This window comes from Rattus norvegicus, chromosome 5, assembly GCF_021556685.1.
Source record: "Rattus norvegicus strain SHRSP/BbbUtx chromosome 5, alternate assembly SHRSP_T2T, whole genome shotgun sequence".
Taxonomy (NCBI): Eukaryota; Metazoa; Chordata; class Mammalia; order Rodentia; family Muridae; genus Rattus; species Rattus norvegicus.
The window spans coordinates 129,477,437-129,502,987 of record NC_141538.1 but is presented as its reverse complement, the minus strand read 5'-3'; the positions used below and the strand labels follow the sequence as shown (position 1 = coordinate 129,502,987).

The 25,551-nt window shown below is 43.4% G+C and overlaps 2 protein-coding genes across 2 annotated transcripts; both read right to left on the bottom strand.

The window, feature by feature from the left end:
- Positions 1-442: 442 nt before the first annotated feature.
- Txndc12 (thioredoxin domain containing 12) lies at positions 443-25,457 on the bottom strand. The gene is given in 7 exon segments (NM_001100840.1): positions 443-1,176; positions 2,962-3,045; positions 4,364-4,433; positions 6,008-6,081; positions 7,783-7,835; positions 14,234-14,294; positions 25,220-25,457. Coding segments are annotated over 7 exon segments (513 nt in total). The 5' UTR covers positions 25,311-25,457; the 3' UTR covers positions 443-1,096.
- On the bottom strand, positions 10,738-12,256 carry Kti12 (KTI12 chromatin associated). The gene is given in 1 exon segment (NM_001044288.1): positions 10,738-12,256. A coding segment is annotated over 1 exon segment (1,053 nt). The 5' UTR covers positions 12,253-12,256; the 3' UTR covers positions 10,738-11,199.
- Positions 25,458-25,551: the final 94 nt, after the last annotated feature.

The window sequence follows — 25,551 nt, the reverse complement described above, 5'->3', positions numbered from 1 at the left end:
GAATTCTACCTAGTAACAACAAAGGAGATGCCCTGATATTCACTGACCAGTTTTCCTCCTCCTCCTCTGTAGGGAGCGGCTAAAGATGGCGCCGACATCCAGTGGTTGTTTGTGGTAAACACCTACAGCGCATGTGTTGGCAGACCCCCAGCACCTACAAGGCCAGGGTGATATTCATGCTAAATAGGTATTTCATGCTCCACCAATCCCCAGTGGACAAATTTACAGCCACAGCCTGTCTTGTATTTAAGGCGAGTGCCTTTGTTCCCCGGGGTCCCCGTACTATCAATTAGGTGTTCCTGCAATAAAGGCTGATTGAGAAGGATCCAACGGTGGGTGTTGCGTCTTCCTTGCCGGTCGAGGTGGGCGTGACACTCCTCCTCCACCTCCTCCATAGATATCCCTTCTTCCCTGTCTAGTAACCAAAGGCCACCATAGCATCTTTCCATTTCAAGTTTTAATAAAGCTTAGTGAAACATATTTTATCTCTTGTGTTTGTTTTAACCCCAGTACAAAAATACAGTTGGTGAATTGACAAAATGGCTTCATGTAGGGTTTGCAGGCTTGAGTTTCTCTAACAACAGGGAAAACATGCTTCCAGTTGGGGCTGAGCCTCAGCACACAGCCATTCTTGACGCACATCCGTGCAAACAGGGATGCCTGAGCAAAGAAGGAAGGGTGCAGGGATTCAGGAAGTCCAGGAGTAGTACCAAGCCTTCTTTAAAATCTGATAAGGACCTCCGCACTTTGTACACTATATAAAAGATACTTCGGTTTGTTTCACTTCAGCTTGAGGAAGTGGGAGGAAATGGATGAAGATTCAAATACTGACGTGGAGCAAATCTCCAAGTGGCTCAAGTTTCGTATTAAATAGTTTCATTCTTTACATTCAGAGGAATGGATATTTAGGAGAGGGAGCAGATGAGAGTCAGTCGGCCAGGATGCTGGGTGCACAGACCAGCTTCTGTCAGCAGGCCTGTCCCAGTAAGAGCTCCTTCCGGTGTAGGTAGAAGCATGGTTTCCGGTGGTTTAATTATTCTGGGTGATTCTTCCGTATTCTCTCCCTGCAGCTTTTCTTTCAGAATACTCATTCATATCACAATTCATCCTGAAAATGTTTCTCTCTGAAGGCATCACCAGTCAGCCTCACCTGTGCTTCCTTCATCCCTTGAACAACTGGAATAAAGGTAAGGGGTGGGGTAAGTGTGAAGCACCTTTTAAACCTGACATGTGACGACACAGACTTTAAATGTTTTAGAAAATGCTACTTACATTGGACTGCTACAAAAATTAAGCAGAGAATGAATAATACCAAGTGTTTCATAAATATTAAGACCTATAAAAACACTAGTTGTTACTCTGGTTAAGCCCTAGCATTCTTGCTGACCCCATCATGGCTGTACATGCTCATTGACACTCGGGGAGAGGGAACACCCTCCTCCTGCCCGCTTTGGAATGACTGGTCACACTGATCATGATGTGTGTATAAACAAGTACATATGTGCACACTATAAGAGGAAGTGATCTTTATTGAAGGGCTTAATCATTTCTACTACTGACCAACAATAATGGAAAAAGCCAAGTTTTTAGGGGGAAAAAAAAGGAGAAGCTTAAGGAAAGAGAGCGGCAGATGAACGCCTTATGCACCGACAGCCCCCGTGTACTTATCTGTCTTTCCAGGAGGGCAGTGATGTCAGTGCAGGCCTGGGAGTGGCAGCTCTAAAATGGTAGGGTAGGCGCTGGGCTGAGCCAGTCTGTCCTGAGAATCCTGCAGACACCATATGCTCATAAGAGCAGCTAGCATGGGCATGTTTTACTTACGTTTTAGGTAGAGACAGGTTTGAATGTTCCTAGTTTCAAGCCATGAGGACTCGGGGAAAAGCCTTTATACTGTGTTAGTGTAGGGACGACAAAACAATTGTGTAACACGAGTTCAGACAGAAGGTGAATGTTGAGAGACGAGTGTTTAGGACTGACAGCCGCACTGCCCTCCTGTGTGTGGAGAAGTCTGCATCTAACGTCAGTCTCGAGGCACCTGCATTAGATGCAGCTCCTGACCCGGGACAGAGATATGACATCTCTGCGTCCTCCCTCTCCTAGTCTAGGAATAAGAGTTCCAAGAATGGGAAACAGAGGGACTTGGCAGGCTCACAATAGGTGACACGTGGCAACGCAGCAAGCGATAAACAGCACAGGACATCTATTCCAACCCCTGCCTCTAGGATGACAGTGTTTCAAAATCAAGAGACCAGAAAGTGAGGCAGATATGTCAGCCTTTCTTCACCACTGGGCTAAGGCCATTCCCTCTGCCTGCAATGTGCCTTTCCCATGTTCACTGACTAAAACTCACTCTCAGGGACTCGAGCTCCATGTTTTAGCGAGTCTTATCCTACACACTCACTCTCATAGTGTGAGGTGCCCTGTGTCTTTCTAGAGATAGACTATTATTTTGTGTTACATTCTTACTTATCATGTGTGCACGTGCTAAGCACGCCTATGTGACAGCCTGTGCAGAGGTCGAGGACAGCTTGCAGGAGTCAGTTCTCTTCTTTCATCAGCTCTGGGGATTGAACTTGGGTCATCCGGTTTAGCAGCAGGTACCTTTACCCACACCAGCTTGCCAGAGCCAGAGCCCAATTCTTGCACTGACTGTCCATTCAGTTTATTATTTATAAAATATTAAACTTCTTCATCTAAGTTTGTATTCCTCTTCCTCTGGATTCTTACAGAAGAACAGTATGAGTGTAATGGAAAAATAAAACAAATCAAATCCACTCTGACTTATGAACTGAGGCCTGAAACCAGGAGCTATCTGCATAAGCCTCAGTCCTTCAGGTTCTCGCCAGCCATTAGCTGTCCCATGGGCATCTACGTAGCTGGGAAAAGGCTCAGTTTTATCTTCCTGCCAGTTGTATTCAACACAGGACCTAGCCAATCCTTCCTCCTCCCTCAGAACGATACCTTGCTCAGCACTGACGTAGAAATACTTGTAGCTGGGGTTTCCACTCTCATTGATGATTTCAGGGCGCACCTTGCCACTGGGATCTATTGAAGACAAATGGTGTGAAGACCACAGTAATGGCGACGGAAAGATATCTGAACACCTGATGGTACACTGAGACCCAACTCTGCAGCCTGTTATGTCACCACCCTTCACGTGAAGTCTCATGCTACGATCATTAAAAAGTACTTGTACTTCCTTGAGCACAGCTCACCACCTCTACCCCATACCTTGGCAAATGCTATTCCCTTTCTGGAATGTTCCTTTTCTGCTTGATGAGGATAGAATTACACATTTTCTTATTTGTATCATCCATTAAATCTGGCCAAATTTTTTCTGTATATTAATTTTGTTTTTATTTTATTTTATTTTTTTTGAGATAGGGTTTCATGTTTTCTAGGATGGCCTCAGATTTACTGTATAACTGAGACTGGCCTTGAACTCCTGACCATCCTCCTGTCTTAAGTTTCTCAGTGGTGGTATCATGGATATGTGCTACCACACCTGGCTGGCTAAACGCTGAATGAAAATCAGGTGGCCATCCTATCTTATAATACTGTTGAAAGATGACCAGACACTCATGGTGCATGTCTTTAATCCCAGCACTTGAGAGGCAGAGAGACAAGCATATCTCTGTGAGTTTTAGGTTAGCCTGGTCTACAGAATGAGCTCTAGAACAGCCAGGGATGTTACATGGAGAAACCCTGTCCTGAACACCCTCCCTCCCCCAATTGTTAGAATACAAAGCTGGGCATGGTGGCACACACCCTTAGTCCCAGCATTTAGGAGGCAGTGGCAGGTGGACCTCTGTGAGTTTGAGGCCAGCCTGGTCTAAGAGTAAGTTTCAGGATAGCCAGGGTTATTACAGAGAAAACCTGACTTGAAAAAAAACAAAACAAAATTAAAAAAAAAAATTGTTGAAAGACACACGTCTGGATCTGTTATTCCACTGGGTTAGCTGCATACAGACCCAGGGGTAGAACCGTTTATCTACCCCTATAGTGTCTTAAATGGTGTTTGATTCATGGGTGATGTCCAAATGACTATGAATGACTCTGTCAAATTCTTTATCTTGCCCAATAAAAGTAGACATTTAATGGTAAAAAGCAGGCTCAATCTCATATTCTGATTCTTTTCTCCTCCTCCTCCTCCTCTTCTTCCTCTTCTTCTTCCTCCTCTTCCTCTATATCTCTCTGTAGCCTGCCTTAACACATGACCCTCTAGTGCTAGAACTGCAGGCATGTAGCCCCTCGTTCCCAGCCCCTTCCTTACATCAGTTTGTCACCAGCACAGTCCCAGTGCTTATCATTTCCCTCTCCCCACATCTGAGCCTTGGTCACCCAGCAAGCTCTGTTGCCTTACCCAAGAAAAGGATGCGCGGAATATAACCCCCATCAGGACTGAAGTCTTCATCCCTGGGTTCCTCTTCATCCTTTAAGATTAAATATAAACCATAGTAAGAACATATTCTTCCTCTCTTCAAGCCTTTCAGTGGACCCCAAGCTTGCTCAGGCCAGGAGGCTCCATGTGATCTGCCCATGCCCCCCAGCCCTTCCCAAACTTCATCTTCTACCTGTTCAGGTGTCTTTAGCTACAGGAACCTGCTTAGTGTTACTGTCATTCAATAAACCAGACACACTCACAATCTGGGCTTCTGGAATGGCTCTGCCCAACACACACTTCCCAATCATCCCCGGGTTCACTCCCTTTCCTGCTTCTGATTTTTGATCAAATATAATTTTCTTTTCTAGACACCTATTTTAAATCATGAGTTATGATATCTGCTTTACCCTTAACTTTCGGCTGTAGCATTCAACACCATCTTGTATATTCCACTTTACCTGTTTCCCCATGCTAGCATGCTACTTCAACAGGGACTGTGTTCTGTTCACTGCTGCACTCCCAGTACCTCCATCACCCCTCACACAGTACCCCTGGAATGCATGAACACGACTGACACTGTGGCTACACTTCCTTTTTTAAATGATTTGTGTGCTTGAGCACTTTGTTCCCACGTATGTCTGTGCATTCTATGTGTGCCCGATGCCCTTGGACGTCAGAGGAGAGCATCATGCCCTGGAAATGGAGTTATAGATGGTTTTGAGCCACCATTTGGGTGCTGAGCCTCGATCTTGGGTCCTCTGCAAAAACACCAAATGCTTTTAACCACTTAGCCATCAGACCGTGGCTACACTTTCTTACATTGGAGTTACTAACTGGAAACATCTCGTCTTCTGTGAACAGGAAATCCCAGCTTACCCCAGAAAGTAATGAGATCATGTTCATGGGAAATAAAGAATAATTTTATTGCTTGTGGTGAGGTTCTCATTTCAGGGATTAAGTAGGATCATTTATTTAAACTGCTTTAATTAGCACTTGGATACACTAGTTATATAGGCAGCCATGTTTGACACCTCAGTGTTGACTGTTAATGTGTTTGACAGAAGAGTGCGGCCTAGAAGGGAGCATGGCTCCATCAGGATATTTGCTCACATAATTACATTCTCAGGGTTTTAATAAAAATCGCACACTTGACTTCAGGCCTTTCTATAAAATGGGAACAATACCAATGACCTGAAAAAATCCCTTCCGAGTCTAACTCTTGACATTCTAAGATTCAGGATCACAAGAGCTGACTTCTGTGTGAAGTACGAGGGAGATCAGGAAGGCTGCATATAAAAGTTTAGCACAGCCAAGCGTCAAGTGGGTGCTCAACTGAATCACAATTTGCGGGAAGTTGTAGACTATCTATAGGCAGCTATAGGAAGATGTAAAACACATCATAATCAAAAGGTAAGGATGAAAAACTCCAAATTTTTGCCACTTATTCAAATTCTCCCTTCCTGATTCCTCTCTAATGCTGGATGGCTGATAGGTTCCTCCTATAAACCTTAGGATTAGAGGTCAAGAGAAAAACAAGATCAAGTAGCAGCTCTGCCCATCTCCCTTTATATTAAATCTCAAACAATAAAATCACCTCCTGGGAGGGGCATCTTTAAGTCTTACCTCCAGATTTACCATAACGAAATTATGGGACAGTTCTGAAATTTCTGTAGATTCTGCAAATTTGGGTTTTAAAGCTAAAGAGAGAAAGAGAAAAAAAAAAATGACAAAAACACACCCAAACACTAAGTATAAACACCACCAACTTTCATTGATGGGTCAGGTATTAACTAAATTAAACCATATAACTGGAATGTTTTTAAGTCTAAATAGCTAAAATTGAGGGCTGGGAGATGGTTCAGTCTGTAAAGTGCTTCTAAGTTCAATCCCTGGCATGCACCAAAAAAAGCATGGCAGCACATACAATTCCAGCATCCAGGAGGCAGCAGTCAGCGGGATCCCTGGGACTGGCTGCCTTGCTAGGCAGCTTTGCCTAATCTGGTAGCTTCAGGTTCCAATGAGAGGGGACCAGCAATATGGCTGAGCAGTAAAAGCAATTGCCATGCAAACCTGGCCACCTGCCTTTGAACCCAGAAGCCATGAAAAGGTAGAAGAAGAGAACTGAACCTATGAAGGTGTCCTCCAGCATCAACTCATATATCACATGAGCACACATGCAAGAATAAATAAAATGAAATAAAAAACATGGTGAAAACCAATTGGAAAAAGACATCCATGGTTGATCTACGGCCTCTACATGAACACAAATATACATGCCCTCAATGTGTATGATTAAAACAAAATAACAATTAAAATTAAAAACAAGAATCTCCAAAATGCCTGGTAGTACATAGTTGCAGACCAGATTCTGGGAAGACTGAGGCAGAAGGGTAACTTGAACTTCTCGAGTTTAAGACCAACCCGAGAGACATAGCAAGACCTTTCTCAATTTAAAAAAAAAAAAAAAAAAAAAAAAAAAACAGGCATAGGGCATGGTGTGGCACACTTTTACTTCCAGAGCTCCACACTCAGAGATAGGTGGATTTCTGTGAGTTCCAGGACAGCCAGGACTACATTAAGACCTTGTCTCAAATAACAATAAGACATACTCAGTGCCAAGTGCTGGGATTACAGACATGCACTACAGTACCTGGCTTTTACACTCCTTTATTATTTTTATTAATTATGTGTATTGTTGGGGGGCGGGGTTATGAACATGAATGTGAGTGCTCAAGGGTCAGAGTTGTCAAATTCTCCTGAAGCTGGAGTTACATACAGGTAGGTAGTTGTAAGTCATCTGATGTGGATGCTGGGCATTGAACCCAGGTCCTCAGGAGGAGCTAGTGTGTGCTCTTAACCACTGAGCCATCTCTCTAGCTCCTTATTTTTGAGACAGGGACTCACTCTGCTCTGGAGGGTGTCCTCAAACTTGTGTCCACGCTTCTGCTTCTACCTCCTGAGTGCTGGGATTACAGGCGCGAGCTGCCATGCCCAGCTGTACTTTTCAACTAGGGTTTTACCAGGTGTAGCATTTAGTGAAAAATAAAACCTGACTGGTATCACGACAGGCAAAAAAGAGTACACGCCACAGTCAAAAATATCCTCTTTTGTTTGGTTCTCTCCCTCCCTAAACCATTTATGTCCCTCTGTCCAGGGGACATAAATGTTCCAGTTTCTGCTAAAATGAACTGACTTTGACATTAAAAACTCCATGCTTCATATAACTGTATCTTAATCTTCCCAACCCACCTTAAGCCCCCTGCAAAGATGACTGCAAATTTCATGAAGGGAGACAATGTGTGGAGGATTTCTTTGTTACTGCTCAAGGCGATCCTCATCAACGCGGACATTTCTAATCCACGTGAAGCCTGACGTTGGGAGGGGACACTCGTACTTACCTTTGCAGGCTCCACACCAAGACTTGTGGATGATCACCATCAGCGGCAAGCCACTTAAAAACAAAGAAAGTACAGTCTAGTAAAAGCCTTCAAAAAGAACTCTAACAAAATGATTGGTTCACTGAGTCAGAGTAATGCACAGAAATGCTCTTTTTGTACGGTTTCAAAGTAAACTGTAAAACAATCCAACCACTCGAGTCATCGAGTCTTATCAGAAAGACATAAATGCTGATGTTTCCGTAACTTCCACAAACGTGGGCTTTAAAAGTAGGGAGGAAAAAAAGTAGAAGAAAAACATTGAATTACAATATTCTAAATGTTACTGTATTTCTATGATTACTATTACATAGTAATTGAAAATGGAAAAATAATTCATTAGTATGCTAAGTATAAAATTAAGATATAAAGTTATGATTGGGACAGCGAGATGGCTCAGTGGGTGAAATGCTTGCTATATAGGCACGACGGCCTGAGTTTAGTTAGATCCCAGAGCCTGTTCAGCAGCTCTCTCCATTACACTCATAATTTCTGGGACATGTTTTCAGTTATCCTTTCATCCCCTGTGCCAACACATACAATATTACTGACATCAAATACACGATGTTCACCATACACCACTGCTATTACATGAGGTTTAGGTAAATAAACTGTTTCGCCATCTCACCTTAGGTCTACTGAGAATCTGACTCATGACTGACTCGTGACTCATACTGTTTGCTAACGGCTTATAAATCAGAAGTGTAAATAGATGGCAGGATCTAGGTAACCATGACTAAAGTGTGTTAAATGTGACTATTATATGTTAAATATGTTGCATGCTTTATACTACATAGCCCCACAAACAATTCTAGAAACATTTTTTAAAAAGTAGAGGTATGGGCCGTGCATAGTGACACACATCTTTAAAGCCAGCAATCTGATTTGAGGGTAGCTTGCTCTAAATAGTGAGCTGATGGCCAGGCAAGGTTATGTAGTAAGACCCTGTCCTCTTCCCCCACAATACATAATTACATTTATTTGTATGTGTGGACCCATGCACACTCCAGGGAGGGAGAGAGCATGTACTATTTAGCTCAGAGGTCCTCTCCTTTCATGGAGTAGGTCCTGGGGATTGAACTCAGCTGGATAGGCTTAGAGGGGAGCTCTCTTGGCATTCCAGGGCATCTCATCTGTCCTCCTTTTACTTTTCATGCAGGGTCTCTAGCTATGTAATGTAAATTAGTCTAGCACTGGTGGCAACCCTCCTGCCTCAGCCTCCTGAGTGCTAGAATTACAGGCATACACCCCAATATTCATCTAGGGCAGACACTGGTCTCATAGAAAAGAGAAAGTTAACCTGGGATGTAGAGCAATGGTGGAGCACTTGCCCAGTTTGTACAGGTCTGGGTTCAATCTCTAATCCGACCCCAAAAGACCAAGAATCCCAGGAGATTAATATCTGACCACAGAGGCTGCAGAGGGGGCAGCTAAAAGTACTGACTGCTCTTTCAGAGAACTTACTCCTGTGCCCATATCCAGGGGGTCTAACACTCTCATACAGAAACATCTAGGCAAAACACCAATGCATATAAAATAAAAATACATAAATCGTTTAAAAAAAATCTGACTACATAAAATGTAAGTTCTGTCATTTATAAGTTAAAAAAAAAAAGGACTAACTCCCAGACCAATGTTGTTTTTGGCCACAATAGTATCAGTATCTTTTATTTAGAAGAGCCATGAGTGCTATATTTGTATGTATGCTTGCAAAAAAAAAGAAAAAAAAAAAGAAAAAAAAAGAGGGTATCAGATCCCATTACAGATGGTTGTGAGCCACCACATGGTTGCTGAGAATTGAACTCAGGACCACCTGAAGAGCATCCAGTGCTCTTAACCACTGAGGCATTATTGACAGTCCTAGAATATGTGGGTTTAAACCCATCAATCAATAATCAATTAGACAAAAATAAGAAATGAAGGTTGGAAAAGGTTGAGGTTACCTAGTTCAAACCTACATTTCATACATGAATCCTACCCGCCCTTCATATCACAAACAAAAGGTGTAGTATTACCATGGAAACAACATCAACCAAAGCAGTCCACCAGTTTTCAGAGCGTGGTTATTTTAGAATGAATGTCTTAGTCCTGTCAAACATTTATTAGTCATTCTAGCAAGTTAGCTAAAATAGCAAAAATAATCTGTAGGCCAAGGCCAACCCATTGGTTGCTTCTGTACAAAGACACGTTAAAAAAAAACAACAAAAATAAACCAACTTTTTCTTCCCTTTTTTTTTTTTAAAAAAAAAAGGATCTTACAGGTGTGAGCATCACACCCGGTGAAAATTTTGATAGTTGAAAAAGCAAATCTAGGGTTGGGGATTTAGCTCAGTGGTAGAGTGCTTGCCTAGCAAGCGCAAGGCCTTGGGTTCGATCCCCAGCTCCGAAAAAAAGAAAAAAGAAAAAAAGCAAATCTAAAATACTTTTGTGACACAAGTATTATTCACATTTCTTAGAACACGTTTGTTTACTCTTTCCAAGTAGCAAGAGCCTTCCAAGGTCTAGAAAGTCTGAAAAGTTGCATTTGTTCCTTTGCAGACCACTATTCTACCGTGGTATTTCAAATACTAACTTCTCTAACGCGCCTCTTCAAACACCTCCTAGCATCTGGCTAATCCTCCACAGCGATGGCTAGCACTCATCCTATCAGCATGTTTTCGATTCACACAACTCACGGTCAAAGCCAAGTCCGAAAAATTTTATGAATAATGAAAATCCAGTACTGTTTGCTACCAACAAACTAAGATTACAGCGATGTTTGCCTTAAATATGCAATAAAGCACAATGCAAGGTGCCACAAAGTATAGGCCAAGCACTCAAGCCTCTCCTATAAAAGTACTATCAGCCAAAGGTATGTGATGGTAAACGTATATGCAAAATTGCAAGGGAAACAGTAAATTACACCAAGAGTCCAGCAGATAATTTTAGAAGATTTTATTAGAGGAAATATCTAATGGTTGTCTTATACAAATATCAGTTTCCCAGGGGCAGAACAAGATTTATCTGTGTTCGAAGTTCCAGGATAGATAGCAAGAGGCACTGTGCTCAAAAGTATTTGTAGTATGAAAGGGCCATAATACAAAACTGTTATCTTCGGTTTCTACTCACAGTTGACTTAACAATTCTCCGTCCCGATGAAAGGAAAACAGTGTATGAAGAATCCCCAAGTAGATTCCAACCGAAGCCACCTGGTATTTTTGGAGCTGGTGCTCAATGCCTCAGCTTATGCAGCACACTCAGGATATGGCAGAGGCAGTTAAGAAAATGAGTCAAATTTAGCATCTCAGTACTACAGTGCGCTTTGCAGACCTTCGGACTATTTTTCCTAGCCAAAGTACAGGGGAATTCAGACAAGAGCCACCGCTGCAGACCACTATCCCATTAGTGCAAACTCTGGTTCAGATACTGAAGAAACATGTTGGCCAATTGAGGCAGGTTCTCATTGTTGGGATGCATTTTAGTGTAGGAAATAAACTGGCGACGGAGGCGACTCAATTCTGCCAAGGTCAAGGGACGGGTAAATCGGAGGTGCTCCGTGGTGCCAGGAAGCGTTAGTAAGTCTCCGGGTACAGCGCTCTTCTGTGCTTCCATCACAGCAGTCAACACCTGGCTCGTGGCCTGATCCAACTGGTGTAGAAAGCTGCCAGAGGCCAGGGGCTGGGACTGTGTAGACTGATGGGGTGGGGGAGCCCGATTCTCGAACAGTGCAGACCGGATCTCAGCCAGGGGCAATGGCTCTTCTAAACCCACCACGGTGAACAAGGGTCGATCCCAGCGGTTCCGAGAGTCGGGAGCTTCAAAGCGCAGCGCTAAGGACTCCAAAAGTTCGGGAGGAAAGGAACATGGCGCAGGCTCTGCAGATTTCTCGGATTCCGGAGTCATTACAGCTGGAGGATTTGATGGCAGGATATCCTTTGGATCCAGTTCCTTGGGGACAGCGGTCGGGACTCCCCCATTTGCTAAGGGGCTGATGGCGCGCTGCTCTACAGCGCCGACCGCCTGAGTCTTCTCGCCGTAGTCGGCGCGCGGCCTCCAGCTCACACTGACAGCCGGGTCCGAGCTCTCGCAGGCGCCAGGCACCGGAAGCCCGCGGCTTGGCCAGCCGGGCCTTATGCAGTAAACTAAGCAGAGCGGCGTGCGCACAGCTCGCGCAAGGCAGTACAACTCGTAGCGGAACCCCTTGATGTAGTTCATGGAGTCTAGGATGACCACGTCCTGCCGGCTCAGGCGCCGCTCTACCGCGGCCCGCAGCGCAGCACGTAGCGCCTTCTCACCCGCAGAGTCGCCGTACACAGTGGAATCCTGCGCGCCCAGCACCGAAGCATCGTCCACCACATACACCGAACGTCCCTCGCCGGTCAGCGCCCGACGTAACTCTTCCGTACGCCGGCTCTTGCCGCTGGACGGCAGCCCGCAAACCACGACCAGTGGCATGTTCTCCAGAAGTATCCATGTGCGGAAGCCTCGATACAACTTCCGGTAAGAACCGGAAGAGGAACCCGAACTTCCTGTTTCCCTACACTCTAACATGACCTTTTGTTTCTATGGAAACGGGAACTCTAACCAACTAGATTAAGGACCAACGTTCTCAGAAAGGAGACGCAAAGATTAGAATGCATTAGTTATTTACACCAAACGTTAAAGGCTCAACAGAATAAGATTACCCTCCGTCAAAGAACATCCCTATCTATTAAATAAATTTAATGGGCATTCAATGAAATTACTAGCACATTTAGCATACAGAAGGCATTTTACAAATGATGTTTCTCTAGTCAGGATTTCCCTCATACCTAGTAACTCTTAGTAAATATTTATTCATAACAACTATTTCAATCGTCAACAACCTTCCATGGTTAAGGTCTGAGATGAACAGAAAACTGTTCCCCTAAGAAAAATCAAGGTTCTTATCAGGAAGCATTAAGTGTCTACACAAAGTAAACACTTCTATGGGTAGCTGTACGTTAGTGTGAAGAACAGAAGTGAAAACGGTGCCCAGACTACTACTTGATGACTTGACTGATGCTTGAATTTGTTTTTATTTGTTTGGTAGAAGGGTTGCTGGGCTAGAGCCTGTGCATGCACTCTGCCACTGCACTACACCCTCAGGTCAAATTATTTGATTTTGAACTTTTAAGACTAATGAAAATATTAATCTCTGATAGGGTTGCCAAATACAATGCAGGTTTTCCAATTAAATCTGATTTTGAAAAAAAATTTTTTAAAGTTGCATAAGCTACATGAACAGATTTAATTTTCCTCTGTGTAAACTTTAAATTTAGTTGAGCATCTTTTTTTTTTTTTTTTAATTAAACTTGGCAGTCCTACTGCAGAGAGTTTGAGACCCCAGTGTCCTGAGACTTAGGATCTCTAGTTTGGTAGGTGCAGAGGTGTAACTGTGAGGATGTTGGTGCCAGGAGTTATGATATAACATAGGACACACATGCTGGAGTAGAGTAAGCCTCTAATACAGTACAGTAGACAAATGAAAGTTCACTTAATAGCAGTTTAAATACTGGAAAGTAATTTCACCTTTCTGTATTTCAGTTCCCCTTCCATAAAATCTAACAGTTATTTCACAGTTTTCCCACCTCAGAGGCTGTACAGGCCGATCTTTGTAACATTGGCAGTTCCTGTCTCCGCCCCCACCCCAACCCTTATGTTGTGGGTGTTTGTGCATAAACTAACCCCCCTGAAACATCACACTATTTTAGCTTTAGGTTAGCAGACAGTATAACTCACTGACTGAGAGTACAAAGAGGCTGTCAGAAGCTCAGCTCTGCTATGTACCAACTTGTGATCTTGGACACCTTACCTGTTGAGTGACTTTCTCATTTCTAAAAAAGTAACTACGGGCTGGAGAGATGTATCAGCGCTTAAGAGCACTGAATGGTCTTCCAGGTCCTGAGTTCAATTCCCAGCAACCACATGCAGCTCACAGCCATCTGTAATGAGATCTGATGCCCTCTTCTGGTGTGTCTGAGATAGCTATAGTGTACTTATATACATAAAATAAATAAATTTTAAAGATTTATTTATTTATTATATATAAGTACACTGTAGCTGTCTTCAGATACACCAGAAGAGGGCATCGGATCTCTTTACAGATGGTTGTGAGCCACCATGTGGTTGCTGGGAATTGAACTCATGACCTCTGAAAGAGCAGTCGGGTGCTCTTAACCGCTGAGCCATCTCTCCAGCCCATAAATAAATTTTAAAAAGTAACAACAACACTTTATAGAAATGTTGTGAAACTAAATAAGTTAATCAATTCGGATTACTTAACACCTGGTACACAGTATGCTATCAGGGAGCTTACATAGCTCTTGTTGGGCCTTGCTGTGGCCCTTCGTCTGAGAGCAATGCTAATGGCTAGAAGGTTTTGCTACTACAAACAACTTAACACCAAGCTTGCTACCTTGCAGCTGCTTCTTTCTTCCCATCTTCTAGAGTCCTCCAGTGAATATGATCTCCAAAACCTAGAAGGAGAGAGCCTTATAAACATCCAAAAAACAAGCAAAGGACATACAAAGTAAAGGAGACATGCTTGTAATACAGCTACGAATAGGAAAAAAAAAGTTTCCCTCTGCTAAGAGCCTGGTTCAAAGGCCAGCTCCACTGTTTTCTGGGCATACTGAACCATGGATAGCCATCCTCCCCAAGTCTGTTTTCATACCTCTAGATGAGAGAATGCTATTTCATTAGTGAATGTTAAGGAGCTTAAATAACGATGACGCCTTTGCGAACTACCACACACGCCAACAATGTGGTGAGAATGAGTGAGACTGTCCTACACAGTGAACAGAAAGCACCATCGCTGAAATGACAGGCAGTGCAGCTGCAGACTCACAAAAACTTGGACCTGTAACTCCACTTCTCATTAAGGTTGTGGAATTTTGAATGAAGTCATTTAAGTCTCAGTCTCATCATCCAGAAAAATCAAGACACTAATTTCTACCTCAGAATACTGGTACATTATTCCCCAAATTCAGCCAGAATGGTCTTTGTCATTTAAAACTACGTTTGTGTATTTATGTGGGAATGCACATGCCACAGCCTCCATGTAGAAACCAGAGGACAAGTCTAGCCCTCTCACTGGATGATGGTGGAGCACGCCTTTAATCTCAGCACCCAGGAGGCAGAGGCAGGAGAATCTCCGTGAGTTCAAGGCCAGTCTGGTGTACAGAGCTAGTTCCAGAACAGCCAGGGCTACACGAAGAAACCTGTCTCAAACAAAAACAAAAGCAAAACAAAACACCAAAAAAGAATCAGCCTTCTCGGGGTTGGGGATTTAGCTCAGTGGTAGAGCGCTTGCCTAGCAAGCGCAAGGCCCTGGGTTCGGTCCCCAGCTCCGAAAAGAAAAAAAAAAAAAAAAGAATCAGCCTTTTCTTTCCACCCTGTGAGCCCAGGGGTTGAGCTCGGGTTGGCAAGATTGTGGCAAGCACCTGAAGGACTCTAGTTTTTACTGTCGTGTAAGAGCTATTAAGAGGCTTGGCCTGGTAGAAGGTAGGCAGGTTATAGAGTTCCTGTGAAGGACCCTAAGGGCTTTCACCAGCCTTTCACCCACCGCCTCAGGTCAAGATTAGGCCAAGTACCAGCTTCCCACCTCCGGTCAAGGCTAGGCCAAGTTCCATTCTCCACCCACAGTTCTCAGGAGGAGCAGGGACATTCTTGAAAAACCGCAGAATGTACTCACTGATAGTCACCTGACCCTCTGGTCCCAGATAGAGTTCGAATGCATGTCATATGCTTGCTAGCCAATAGATTCAAAGGTCAATATGCTTAGCCAATAAGTTTAAACTGTAACCTTGCTGATGTAACTCGTGACTGGAAGGCAACCCTGACGCACCAGAAAGTAAACCTCTTGCATTTGCATCAAACTCCATTCTCATGTCTCATTTAGGGGGTCTCCCAGTAGTTAAGACTCACTTCGAGCCTTATGCACTTTTACCCACTGACCCAACTACCTGGCCTGGCATAATCTTTTTCAATGATATCACTGCTTAATAAGAAAAACTTCAGAGGCTATCCAATGTCCCAAGGATAAAAGGGAAACCCTGGAAGGAGCACTTACGAAGGTTTCAGTGAGAAAATAACACATGGCTGGATGTGGTGGTGAGCACTCTTAGTCCTAGCAGACTAAGAGCAGGCAGGTTGATCTCTGTGAGATCCAAGGCTAGCCTGGTCTACACAGAGTGTCAGGAAAGCTACGGCTACAAGAGAAAACTTGTCTTAAAAACAAAAACAGCAAACAAACACAAACACTCTGCCCATTTCTGCAACCCACTCCAGCATTTTCATAAGACTCAAGACACAGGAGTACTTCCACCTCTTTGTGCAGCACCGCCCTCACACCTTCCAGCTCCACCTCCTCACGCCCCACCCCCGCCTTTCTTCCCCACTCCTATGCTCCGGTATAAATAAACCCAAAGGGCATTTCTTCTTACTCTCTCAAACCTCTCCATTCTCATCCCACCACCACACTTCCCAGACAGAATCTTCAGACATTACAGTATCTGAAACATCCTTACTCCAAGGAGAATTCCCTTAGTGCTAGGACAAACCTTTTGTATCTTCTGCTTCCCTAGCACTTAGCAATACACATGACTATTCCAAGTAGTCCATAAGAGTTCTCGAAATCTTAGTAGACCAAATCACATAATCTTGTGTTATATCCAGAAAATGTCAGTGATCAAAATGTTAGTTGCTGTTTAAATTCATTTATTCTTTCTAAATTATATATATATATATATATATATATATATATGTATGTATGTATGTATCTCCCTCCTTTACCCTTCCACTGAGGCCTTTCTAATAAATCTTCCTATTTTCTTGTATATGTGTCTATGTAATTCAGGTTGCTTATATGAGCCTGTATAGGAAATTATCTAATAGGTTTTTTTCTGCTGATGTAATAAGCTAATTCAAGCTAAATTAAAAGCAGGTTTATTGGGGGCAGCTTAGGGGTGGGTTCTCTGGTCTCAGAGAATAAAGTCAGGGAAAGAGCTATACGTGGGGGGCGGGCGGACAGATAGATAGATAGATAGATAGATAGATAGATAGATAGATAGATAGATAGATAGATGATTGATAGATAGATGATAGATAGATCGATAGATAGATAGATCGATCTGAGGAGGCTGGGGTCCTTTTATCTGCAGCACACACCCAGTGTACCTGGAGGCAGCAGATGATTAAATAAGCAGCTGCTAGGTCCCCGAGAGCAGGCCAGTGGAACTGCCTGTATATTAATAGGGTTATGGGTAGGGGCTCCAAGTCTGGAGCCTAACATTATCTACTTGAGCAAGGGCTACCCCACTGAGGAATGACTCTTCTCCTCCAAAAACCAATCAGTAAGTTATATATCTATTGAAGGGCCCACAGATTTTGTCTTTTATCCTTCTTCCCCCTGGCTAAACCATAGATTACATTTCTAAAGCTAGTCCTCAAGGTTGATTCCCGTATTTAGTTACTTCTTCTTCCTCCTCCTCTTCTTCTTCCTCTTTCTCCTCTTCCTCCCCCTCTTCCTCCACCTACCAAAGTATTTAAATCAAGTAATCAAAAGCCCCCTTTTGGCTATCCGAACTAACAATCAAAGCAAACCAACTCCTATTCCCATTATAATCTGCTGTTAGTCTATGGGCCTTAGTCTCCTCTCTAACCAGAGGCAGTCCTTTGTCCCTACCCAGCCTTGGGCCCTTTTCTCTTCTCCTTTGTCCTCAACTCCCTGTCCAGTCTCTGTCTCTTATTCCCCACCCTTTGTCCTCCTGAGGCAAATAAATCTCCTTTGTGCTGAGAACTCTGGGTGTGTCCAGTGCGGATTGTGAAACCCTTGTGCAGGTAGCCACAGCTGCTGTGAGCTCATGGACAACAGCCTTCACATCCAGAAGACAGCCATTCTCAACCCTTCTTCCCATCCTCTGGATTTTACTCTCTGCCACCTCTTCTTATATCGGTGATTAACCACCTTATGTGTGTACAGCATATTAGACAACCAGCTTGGGTTACCTTAATAATTCACCTTCCTCTATCCATTTTCTCAGGACTCAAATAGGTATAATAATTGTCTCTCAAAAGGTTATTGGTAAATAGCAAACAAAATATAAAAATGTTAAGAGTCTTAGGGTATGGACATTAGTATGGAGTAGCTTTTGCTTTTCTTTACAACTGAGGCTCCAAGAAGCCAGTCAGCTATACCAGGTCTTCCAATGCTAAAATAAAAAAACAACCTGGGGTTTAACATCCAGCCTTGTGCTTCCCCATCCCTTCCCTTCCCTTCCCTTCCCTTCCCTTCCCTTCCCTTCTCCTTCCTTCCTTCCTTCCTTTTTGTTTTCCAAGAGATGGTTTCTCTGTATAGCCCTGGCTGTCCTAGAACTTGCTCTGTAGACCAGGCAGAGATCTGCTTTGCCTCTGCCTCCCGAGTACTGGGATTAAAGGCCACCTGCCACCACAGCCTGACACCTTATGCTTTTTCAATCACTATATTTGTCTTTCAGAAATTTATTTCCCCCAAATGGATTAAAATCTAATTGTTATCAGTGTTCTTCTAAAGGAAAATGAATCTCCCTCCTGTTAACACACAAGAGTAGTGTCCAAACCAACCACCACCATTTTTCAATCTCAACAGCATAGGCTGCTAGCCATCAGGGAGGGTGTGTCATTTACCTAAGGCCCAAAGTTTGATCCTGAAAGGTGACTAACAGGGTGACGTTGGGAGGACAATGGGAGACTGGAAGGTGCTCAACGTGTCTATCATCACTTATTCACAGGCCTCAAACCTATACAATTGGCCACATGCCCTTGTCTGAGCCTAAGAAGCCCACCCACAAAACAATGAAATTCCAGAGAAGCAAACTTTCAAAGCGGACTCACTGCGATAACAGAAATCCCTCCACAAACACAAAGGAAACCAATGTCAGATGAACAAGCAAAGGTGAGGTCACCCACCCCAAAAGCAAATATCTGCTATCATGTGGCAAACTGGAGACAGCCTGGGACTCCTCTTAAACCACTAGAGAAAAGTAGAAGGGTTCCAAGTCCCCAGTGCAGCTCACTCCCCACACCTTCCTAAGGGGGAAACATTTCCCACATTAGGACTCCAAGGTAGTTACGATGAATAATTACTGTGAGTTCACCACCAGAGCTACAAACTGATAAAAACAAAACAACAACAAAACAATCAAAGTAAGAAACAAAATCATCAAAAGCAACAGAATAAGACCACGAGGACTTTAGGTACCAGGCTTAAGAACCACAGAATTAAAAAACAGACAAAAACTACATTTAATGTGTTTAGAGAAATACCACATAAATTCACAAAATCACAAATTAAATTGTCAAGTCAAAACCGGGAAAGCTAACACACATTTGCAATCCCATCATTCAAGGAGACAAGAGGATGATAAGTTTAGGGTCATGTTTGAGTCATAGTAAATTTTTGAGTTTTGAGGCCAGCTTGAGATTCATTCAATTCTGTTCCAAAATCAAACAACAAAACAAACAAAAGGAAGGGCAGAGGAGCTATCTGAGGCACTAAAGTGCTTGCACGAGGACTTGAGTTTGAGCCCAGAACCCACCTAACATGGGCTGTGATACTAGCAAGCTATTTTGTGACATACAGCACACCGGCTGATACAGACTGTTATAGCCTGAACTTTGCACAATGTCTCTCCCTGTAGATGTTGAGGTTCTAATTCTCAGTACTTTATAGTGTGACTGTGTTTGAGAATGTGTGTGGTCTTTAAAGAGGTAATAAAATTAGCTGGACTTCTGTCTGTCTGTCTGTCTGTCTGTCTGTCTGAGGGAATCAGAAGCCCTAAAACTGGAGTTACAGACAAGTATGAGCTGCCATGCGGGTGCTGAGAATTGAACTTGAATCCTCTGGAAGAGCATCCAGTACTCTTAACCACTGAGCCTTCTCTGCAGGCCCAAAGGTTTTGTTTTGTTTTGTTTTGTTTTTCAAGACAGGGTTTCTCTGTGTAGCTCTGGCAATCCTGGAACTCACTCACTCTGCAGACCAGGTTGACCTAAGAGATTAGCCTGCCTCTGCTTCCCAAATGCTGGGATTAAAGGTATGCACCCCTCCCCAAGGCCCTAATTCTTGAAAGAAGAGATTAAATATACACAGAAGGAAGACCATGCTAATACAGCAAGAGAAAATAGCCACCAACAAGCAGAAAACAACCCTGCCTGCCAACATCTTGAATGAGCCTGTCTCAGAAACAGGGTGGATGGCCATCTGAAAAAGAATGCCTGCAGTAGACCCGTGGCCTCCACACACATGTACGTCCACACCCACACACAAATAAGTACAGAAAGACAAACAGAGCCCCATTCGATCTACAGTACTTATTATAGTAGCCCTAGCAAACTAAGAGTGTTATTACATTTGTCAGAATGCACAGAATATACATTAAGAGTGAGCTGTAATATAAATTGGGGATTTTTATTAGTAAATGTGTCAACCCTGGCTCATCACTGTAACAGTCTACATTAATATAAGATGCTAATAAGTAGGGAAGTGGGGCTGGAGAGATGGCTTGGGGGATAAGAGCATTGGTTGCTCTTCCAGACGCTAAGGTCAATTCCCAGCAACTACATGGTGGCTCACAACCATCTGTAATGGGATCTGATGCCCTCTTCTGGTGTGTCTGAACACAGTGTACTTACATAAATAAATAAGTCTTGAAAAAATAAAAGTGAGGAAGGGAAAGTGCATATATGTAAACTCTTATTTTCTGCTCTTTTTTTTTTTGTTCTTTTTTTTTGGAGCTGGGGACCGAACCCAGGTCCTTGCGCTTCCTAGGCAAGCGCTCTACCACTGAGCTAAATCCCCAACCCCTCTGCTCTTTTTTCAATGTGTACCTGTGGGTATATGTGTGATATGTGCACGTGGGAGCACATACCGTGGCACATGTGTAGAGGTCAGAGGAAAACTTTTACTTTTGTTTTGGTTCAAGAGATCAAACATAAGTGGACACACTATGTGTTGAGCCATCTCTCAGGCCTCTTTTTTGTTTGCTCAATTTTTCTGCAGACATAAAACTGTTGTTCTAAAAGATAAGTCTACTGTTTTTTAAAGCATCAATGGATAGGTTAAAATAGCAACCCAGAGACAGACAGAATTCAGCTCTCCTGACTGCACCACAGATAAAAAGAGATGGAAAACATAAGAGCTTATGATAATTAAGAAAAACAATAATGATAGTGTTGTTTTTTGTTTTCTCTGTGTAGCCCTGGCCGTCCCGGAACTCTCTGTAGATCAGGCTAGCCTCTAACTCAGAGATTCACCTACTTCTGTCTCCCAAGTGCTGGGATTAAAGGTATCCAGCTGGATTGTCTTTTTAAGCATAGCAATTTTTAAAATGTATTTACAGGTATTAATTTATCCTCAGAATAACCTTATGAAATGCTAACTCTATCCTTTCTGCTTACAGATAAGGAAGCTGAAGTTAAAGAGCTTGTCTAGGGTTACGTTGCCCATGAGAGACAGAGCTAGAACTAAAATGGAGGTGGTTGCCTTTATAGTTAGAACCATTCACTACCATTCACTGGCTCACCAACAATAGTTAAAAAATGAATGAAAGGGTTGGAGAGATGGCTCAGTGGTTAAGAGCCCTGACTGCTCTTCCAAAGGTCCTGAGTTCAATTCCCAGCAACCACAAGGTGGCTCACAACCATCTGTGATGGGATCAGAAACCTTCCTCTGGTGTGTCTGAAGACAGCTACAGTGTACTCACTCTACAGTGTACTCACATATGTAAAATAAATAAAAATCTTAAAAAAGAAAATGAATGAAAGAAGGAATGCACCTTGAGAGCTTGACTTCAGCTACAGAACACCCCTGGAGGTTGTGCTTTGTTTTTGTTTTTGCCTTTCCTCTTGAAAGATCTTACACAGGTCGTTTTAAGCACCTATTCTCCTGGCCGTGGCAGCACGGAACGTCAGCAGACAGTTCAGTTTCCTAAGGTGTCATCTGCAAGGCAGTTTATGCCAGCCATCTGCAAAGGAAGCTAAAGGCTCCCACGCCACAGTTCTTTTTTCCCCACCCAAGACGATGTTTAAAACAGGAAAAGCCCGTTCTAAACACAGTATTTATGGCACTGTCCAAGCTCTTCTTCTAAAGATTGTTTTAAAGACATCAGAAAAGCGTCACCCCCACGCTCCAGCTGGTGAAACCTAAATAAGGGAAGGTCAAATGTCAGAGCCGGCAGCCAAGTGTGAGTTAGGCAACGCTGTACCTGGAAGGTAGAGTAACAGTGTAGCCAAGTGATGTCTCTGTCAGAAAGCGGCCTTTCTACCATCTGCGCAAATGTTAAATATAGCTAACAGAAATATCTGTCTCATGAAGTGACTGTGGCTGTAAACAGGACATGGAGCGTAAGTGTTACTGTGCCAACTCTGAATTCCAGAAACTGAAGTCATCTATTTCTATTATTGGGGGGAAAGCACATGAATGGCTTCTTTCTAGATTCTGCATTGAAGGGCAGAGCGGTGCACTGGGTAAAGACATGGACTCTGGGCTTCATCTTCCTGCTCTCTACTTACTAGTTAACTGCTAATGTTTCATTTGAAATTCCTCATCTGTGAAATGGGGATAATAAAAATATTACCCACCTCAGAGTTACTATGAGAATTAAACTGTATGAAAAAATGCACTGATCAGTGCCTAGAAGCTAGCATTAGTGACTGCACTTCTTTCCAGGTGATACATTTTAAGTTTCTAGTCTATTGAGAACAATGAACATGTTTTTGGACACTGGAATGTTAGAGATGCAGGGCCCTTAGGACACATTTCTAGTTCAACTCTCACTTAATAAATGGTCACCGGGGAAGACCAGAGCTGACTAAATGGCCTGACCAAGATTAAAATCTAGGCCTAGTAATTCCAGTCTAGTGCACACCATTCCACACCAACATGCTTCCTCTTCATAATGAGAACTGTTGGGAGAGGGTAGGAAGGGGGTTATTCCTTGTCTCCTCTCTGCAAACACCCAAGGTGTCTTCTGGAAAGAGCTGGAGCTATTTAGACATCTTGGAAGAAACGACACTCATCAAAAATTTCAGGAATTCCTGCCTCAGGTAGCACTTTTTACTTTTTTTTAGGCAGGGTTAGTATATTTCTTATGTCCAAAGAATCTATACATAAGCAATACATAAAACAAACACTTTAAATGGCATTAATTCCTTTAGTTTTCAAGTGTGTGGCATGGTATTCTGTCTTTTGCTTTTTCTTTCAATTATCACAAACTAGCTCTCCCACTTGAGTTCCCTGGAACTCACCAAGATCCACTCACCTGCTTCTACCTCAAGTCCTGGGATTGAAGGCTTCGATATATTTGGGAGTTGTTTATTAGGCAATGATGCTAACTGAACAACACAGAACTTACTGTCTGACAAAGAACGGATACTCAAAAAACATTTCATAATGTTATATACACTCAACACAGTCAATTGAGCAGGGCACGCTACATGTCGAGTGTCTGAGGTAACAATCACACCCATTTTGCAGCTGAGGAACTGAGGCTGTGAGAGATTAAGCTGCTTGTCACAGGCATCTCATTTGGACATTGGCAGAAAACATTGAAACTCAGCTCCGCATACATCCTAGCACTCCAGTCTCCCTCTGTGCTCACAATTTTATTCCAAGTACAGAGCAGCCTGTTTTACAAAAGAATCACCAGTATTTGAAACATTTGACCCACTGTGCAGTTTTTAGCACTTCCTTCATAGGTAAAAACCCACAGATCATCTTAGAAAAACTTTTCCTCAAAAAAGAGAAAGAAAGATAAGCTTTTTTCACCTTCCTAATTCAGGTAAATGCCAGCTCCCTTACCCTCTTCAGCCTTTTTACTTCCCAGTCTTTTAATCTGTCATGAACCTGGGTGTAAATATACACCCAATGAAAGCAAGAACCTTGTCTGTTCTCTTCACTGCCATTTCTCTAGTACTCGAGCCAGTGATCAAACCATGGTTGATGATCAGAAATCAATCCTGAACAGAGGTGACTCCATTTAGGTCCACTGACTTTCCACTCAGTCTCATTGGCCACCAATGAATATAAAATTAAAGAGCATTAAAAACAAACAAACAAACAAACAAACAAACAGGGGCTGGAGAGATGGATCAGAGGTTAAGGGGACCTGTTGCTCTTCAGGGGATTCAAGTTCAGTTGCCATGTTAGGCAGCCCACAACTGCCTGTAACTCCAGCTCCAAGGGGACTGACACCCTCCTTCTGACCTACTCGGGCCACACATTTACTTACACACACACACACACACACACACACACACACACACACACACACGCACACACACACAAAATAAACCTTTAAAAAATCATGATTGGGCCTAGAGATGTTTCAGAAGATAAGAATAGTTGTGAAAACAACTTTAGTAACCATATAAACGCCTGGCACGACAGCTCATGCATGTAACCCCTAACATTAGGGATAGGATCCCATGAGTTCACCGGCCAGCTCCTCTAGCCTAAACGGTGAACTCAAATTGAATGGACTGTTTCATAAGGTGGAGAACAAGCAGAAGAGGAAAACACCCAACATCCTCTTCTGGCCTAGTCATGTGTGTCGTGCACCACAAAACGCATCGGCAGATACCACCACCAGCAGCAGAATCCCACACAGTAAGGTCAGAACACAAAATAATCAAAGCAGGCTTGGAATCCATTTACAACTCACCCAGTTAGTCAATTCAGCTGCCTCCCCCGTCCAAAAAAGGACTGATGATGAGAAGGGGTTCAAGTAGGCAATACACGGATTTGGGGGTTCATACTTGCTAACCTTCATTCATAACCACTGATCCATCGCTCTAAAGAAATCAGTTTCTTCCAACACACTAGCTGAGCCACACAGAGAACAACTGTTGGTAACCTAGCAAAAGATCTACCCTTCATTTGGCTCTTTCTTTTGCATCTCTTAGAGAATCGGGAACCGGGTCTTGTGGGGTAGGGAGAATGTGGTGAGGAATCTTCAGACTCCAGCGACTATGTGATACACAGGTCACCAGAGACCCTTTTTCTTCTAGCGGAAAGGTGACGGTTCCTGAGGGCTTCCCAAGCGACCTTACTTCTGGCGGGAAGGTGACGGTTCTTGTAGGCGTCCCAAGCGCCTAACATGACACATGAATGGACTCCTAAACAGCCTAGTTCTAATTTAAGGGCCATATCTTCCCAAACCCAAGAATTAAGAGCGCCCTCAAGTTCAACTTCCTTCTCTTAAACCCTCTCCGGGACCTGGTACTCCCGACCCCAAGAAATCTCCCAAAAGCAGTTGGGGAAGATAAAAAGGAATCTGAAGTGGCCTAAGATACAGCGAGAGCAAAAAGTGTTAGGACAAGAGGAGGCCCGGGGTCCGTAAAGATTACAATAAGAACGAGGTCTGACCCTTTCCAAGCCCAGTGCGTCCGTCTGAAGAAGTGATGAGGAGCAGGAAACTGAAGCTCAGCAAACAGGTGGCCCCGAAACGAAGCGACATCTCCACTGGGGTAGTTGCACAGAGCCACCGGATTGCGGGAACACAGGATTTCCAGGAGAAGCTCCCCTGTGCCCTCTTATCGCCGCTCAGCCCAACCCCTCGGATTCCCAGATTTTTTTCCTCTCCAAACACCGAAGGAAGTGATGTTAGACGGATGTGGGCGGTGCCTCGAGGGTCCGCTTTGGAATGGAGTAAGTTTAAAGGTGCAGATCACGTAGAAGGATGGAGGAGTACATCTCGA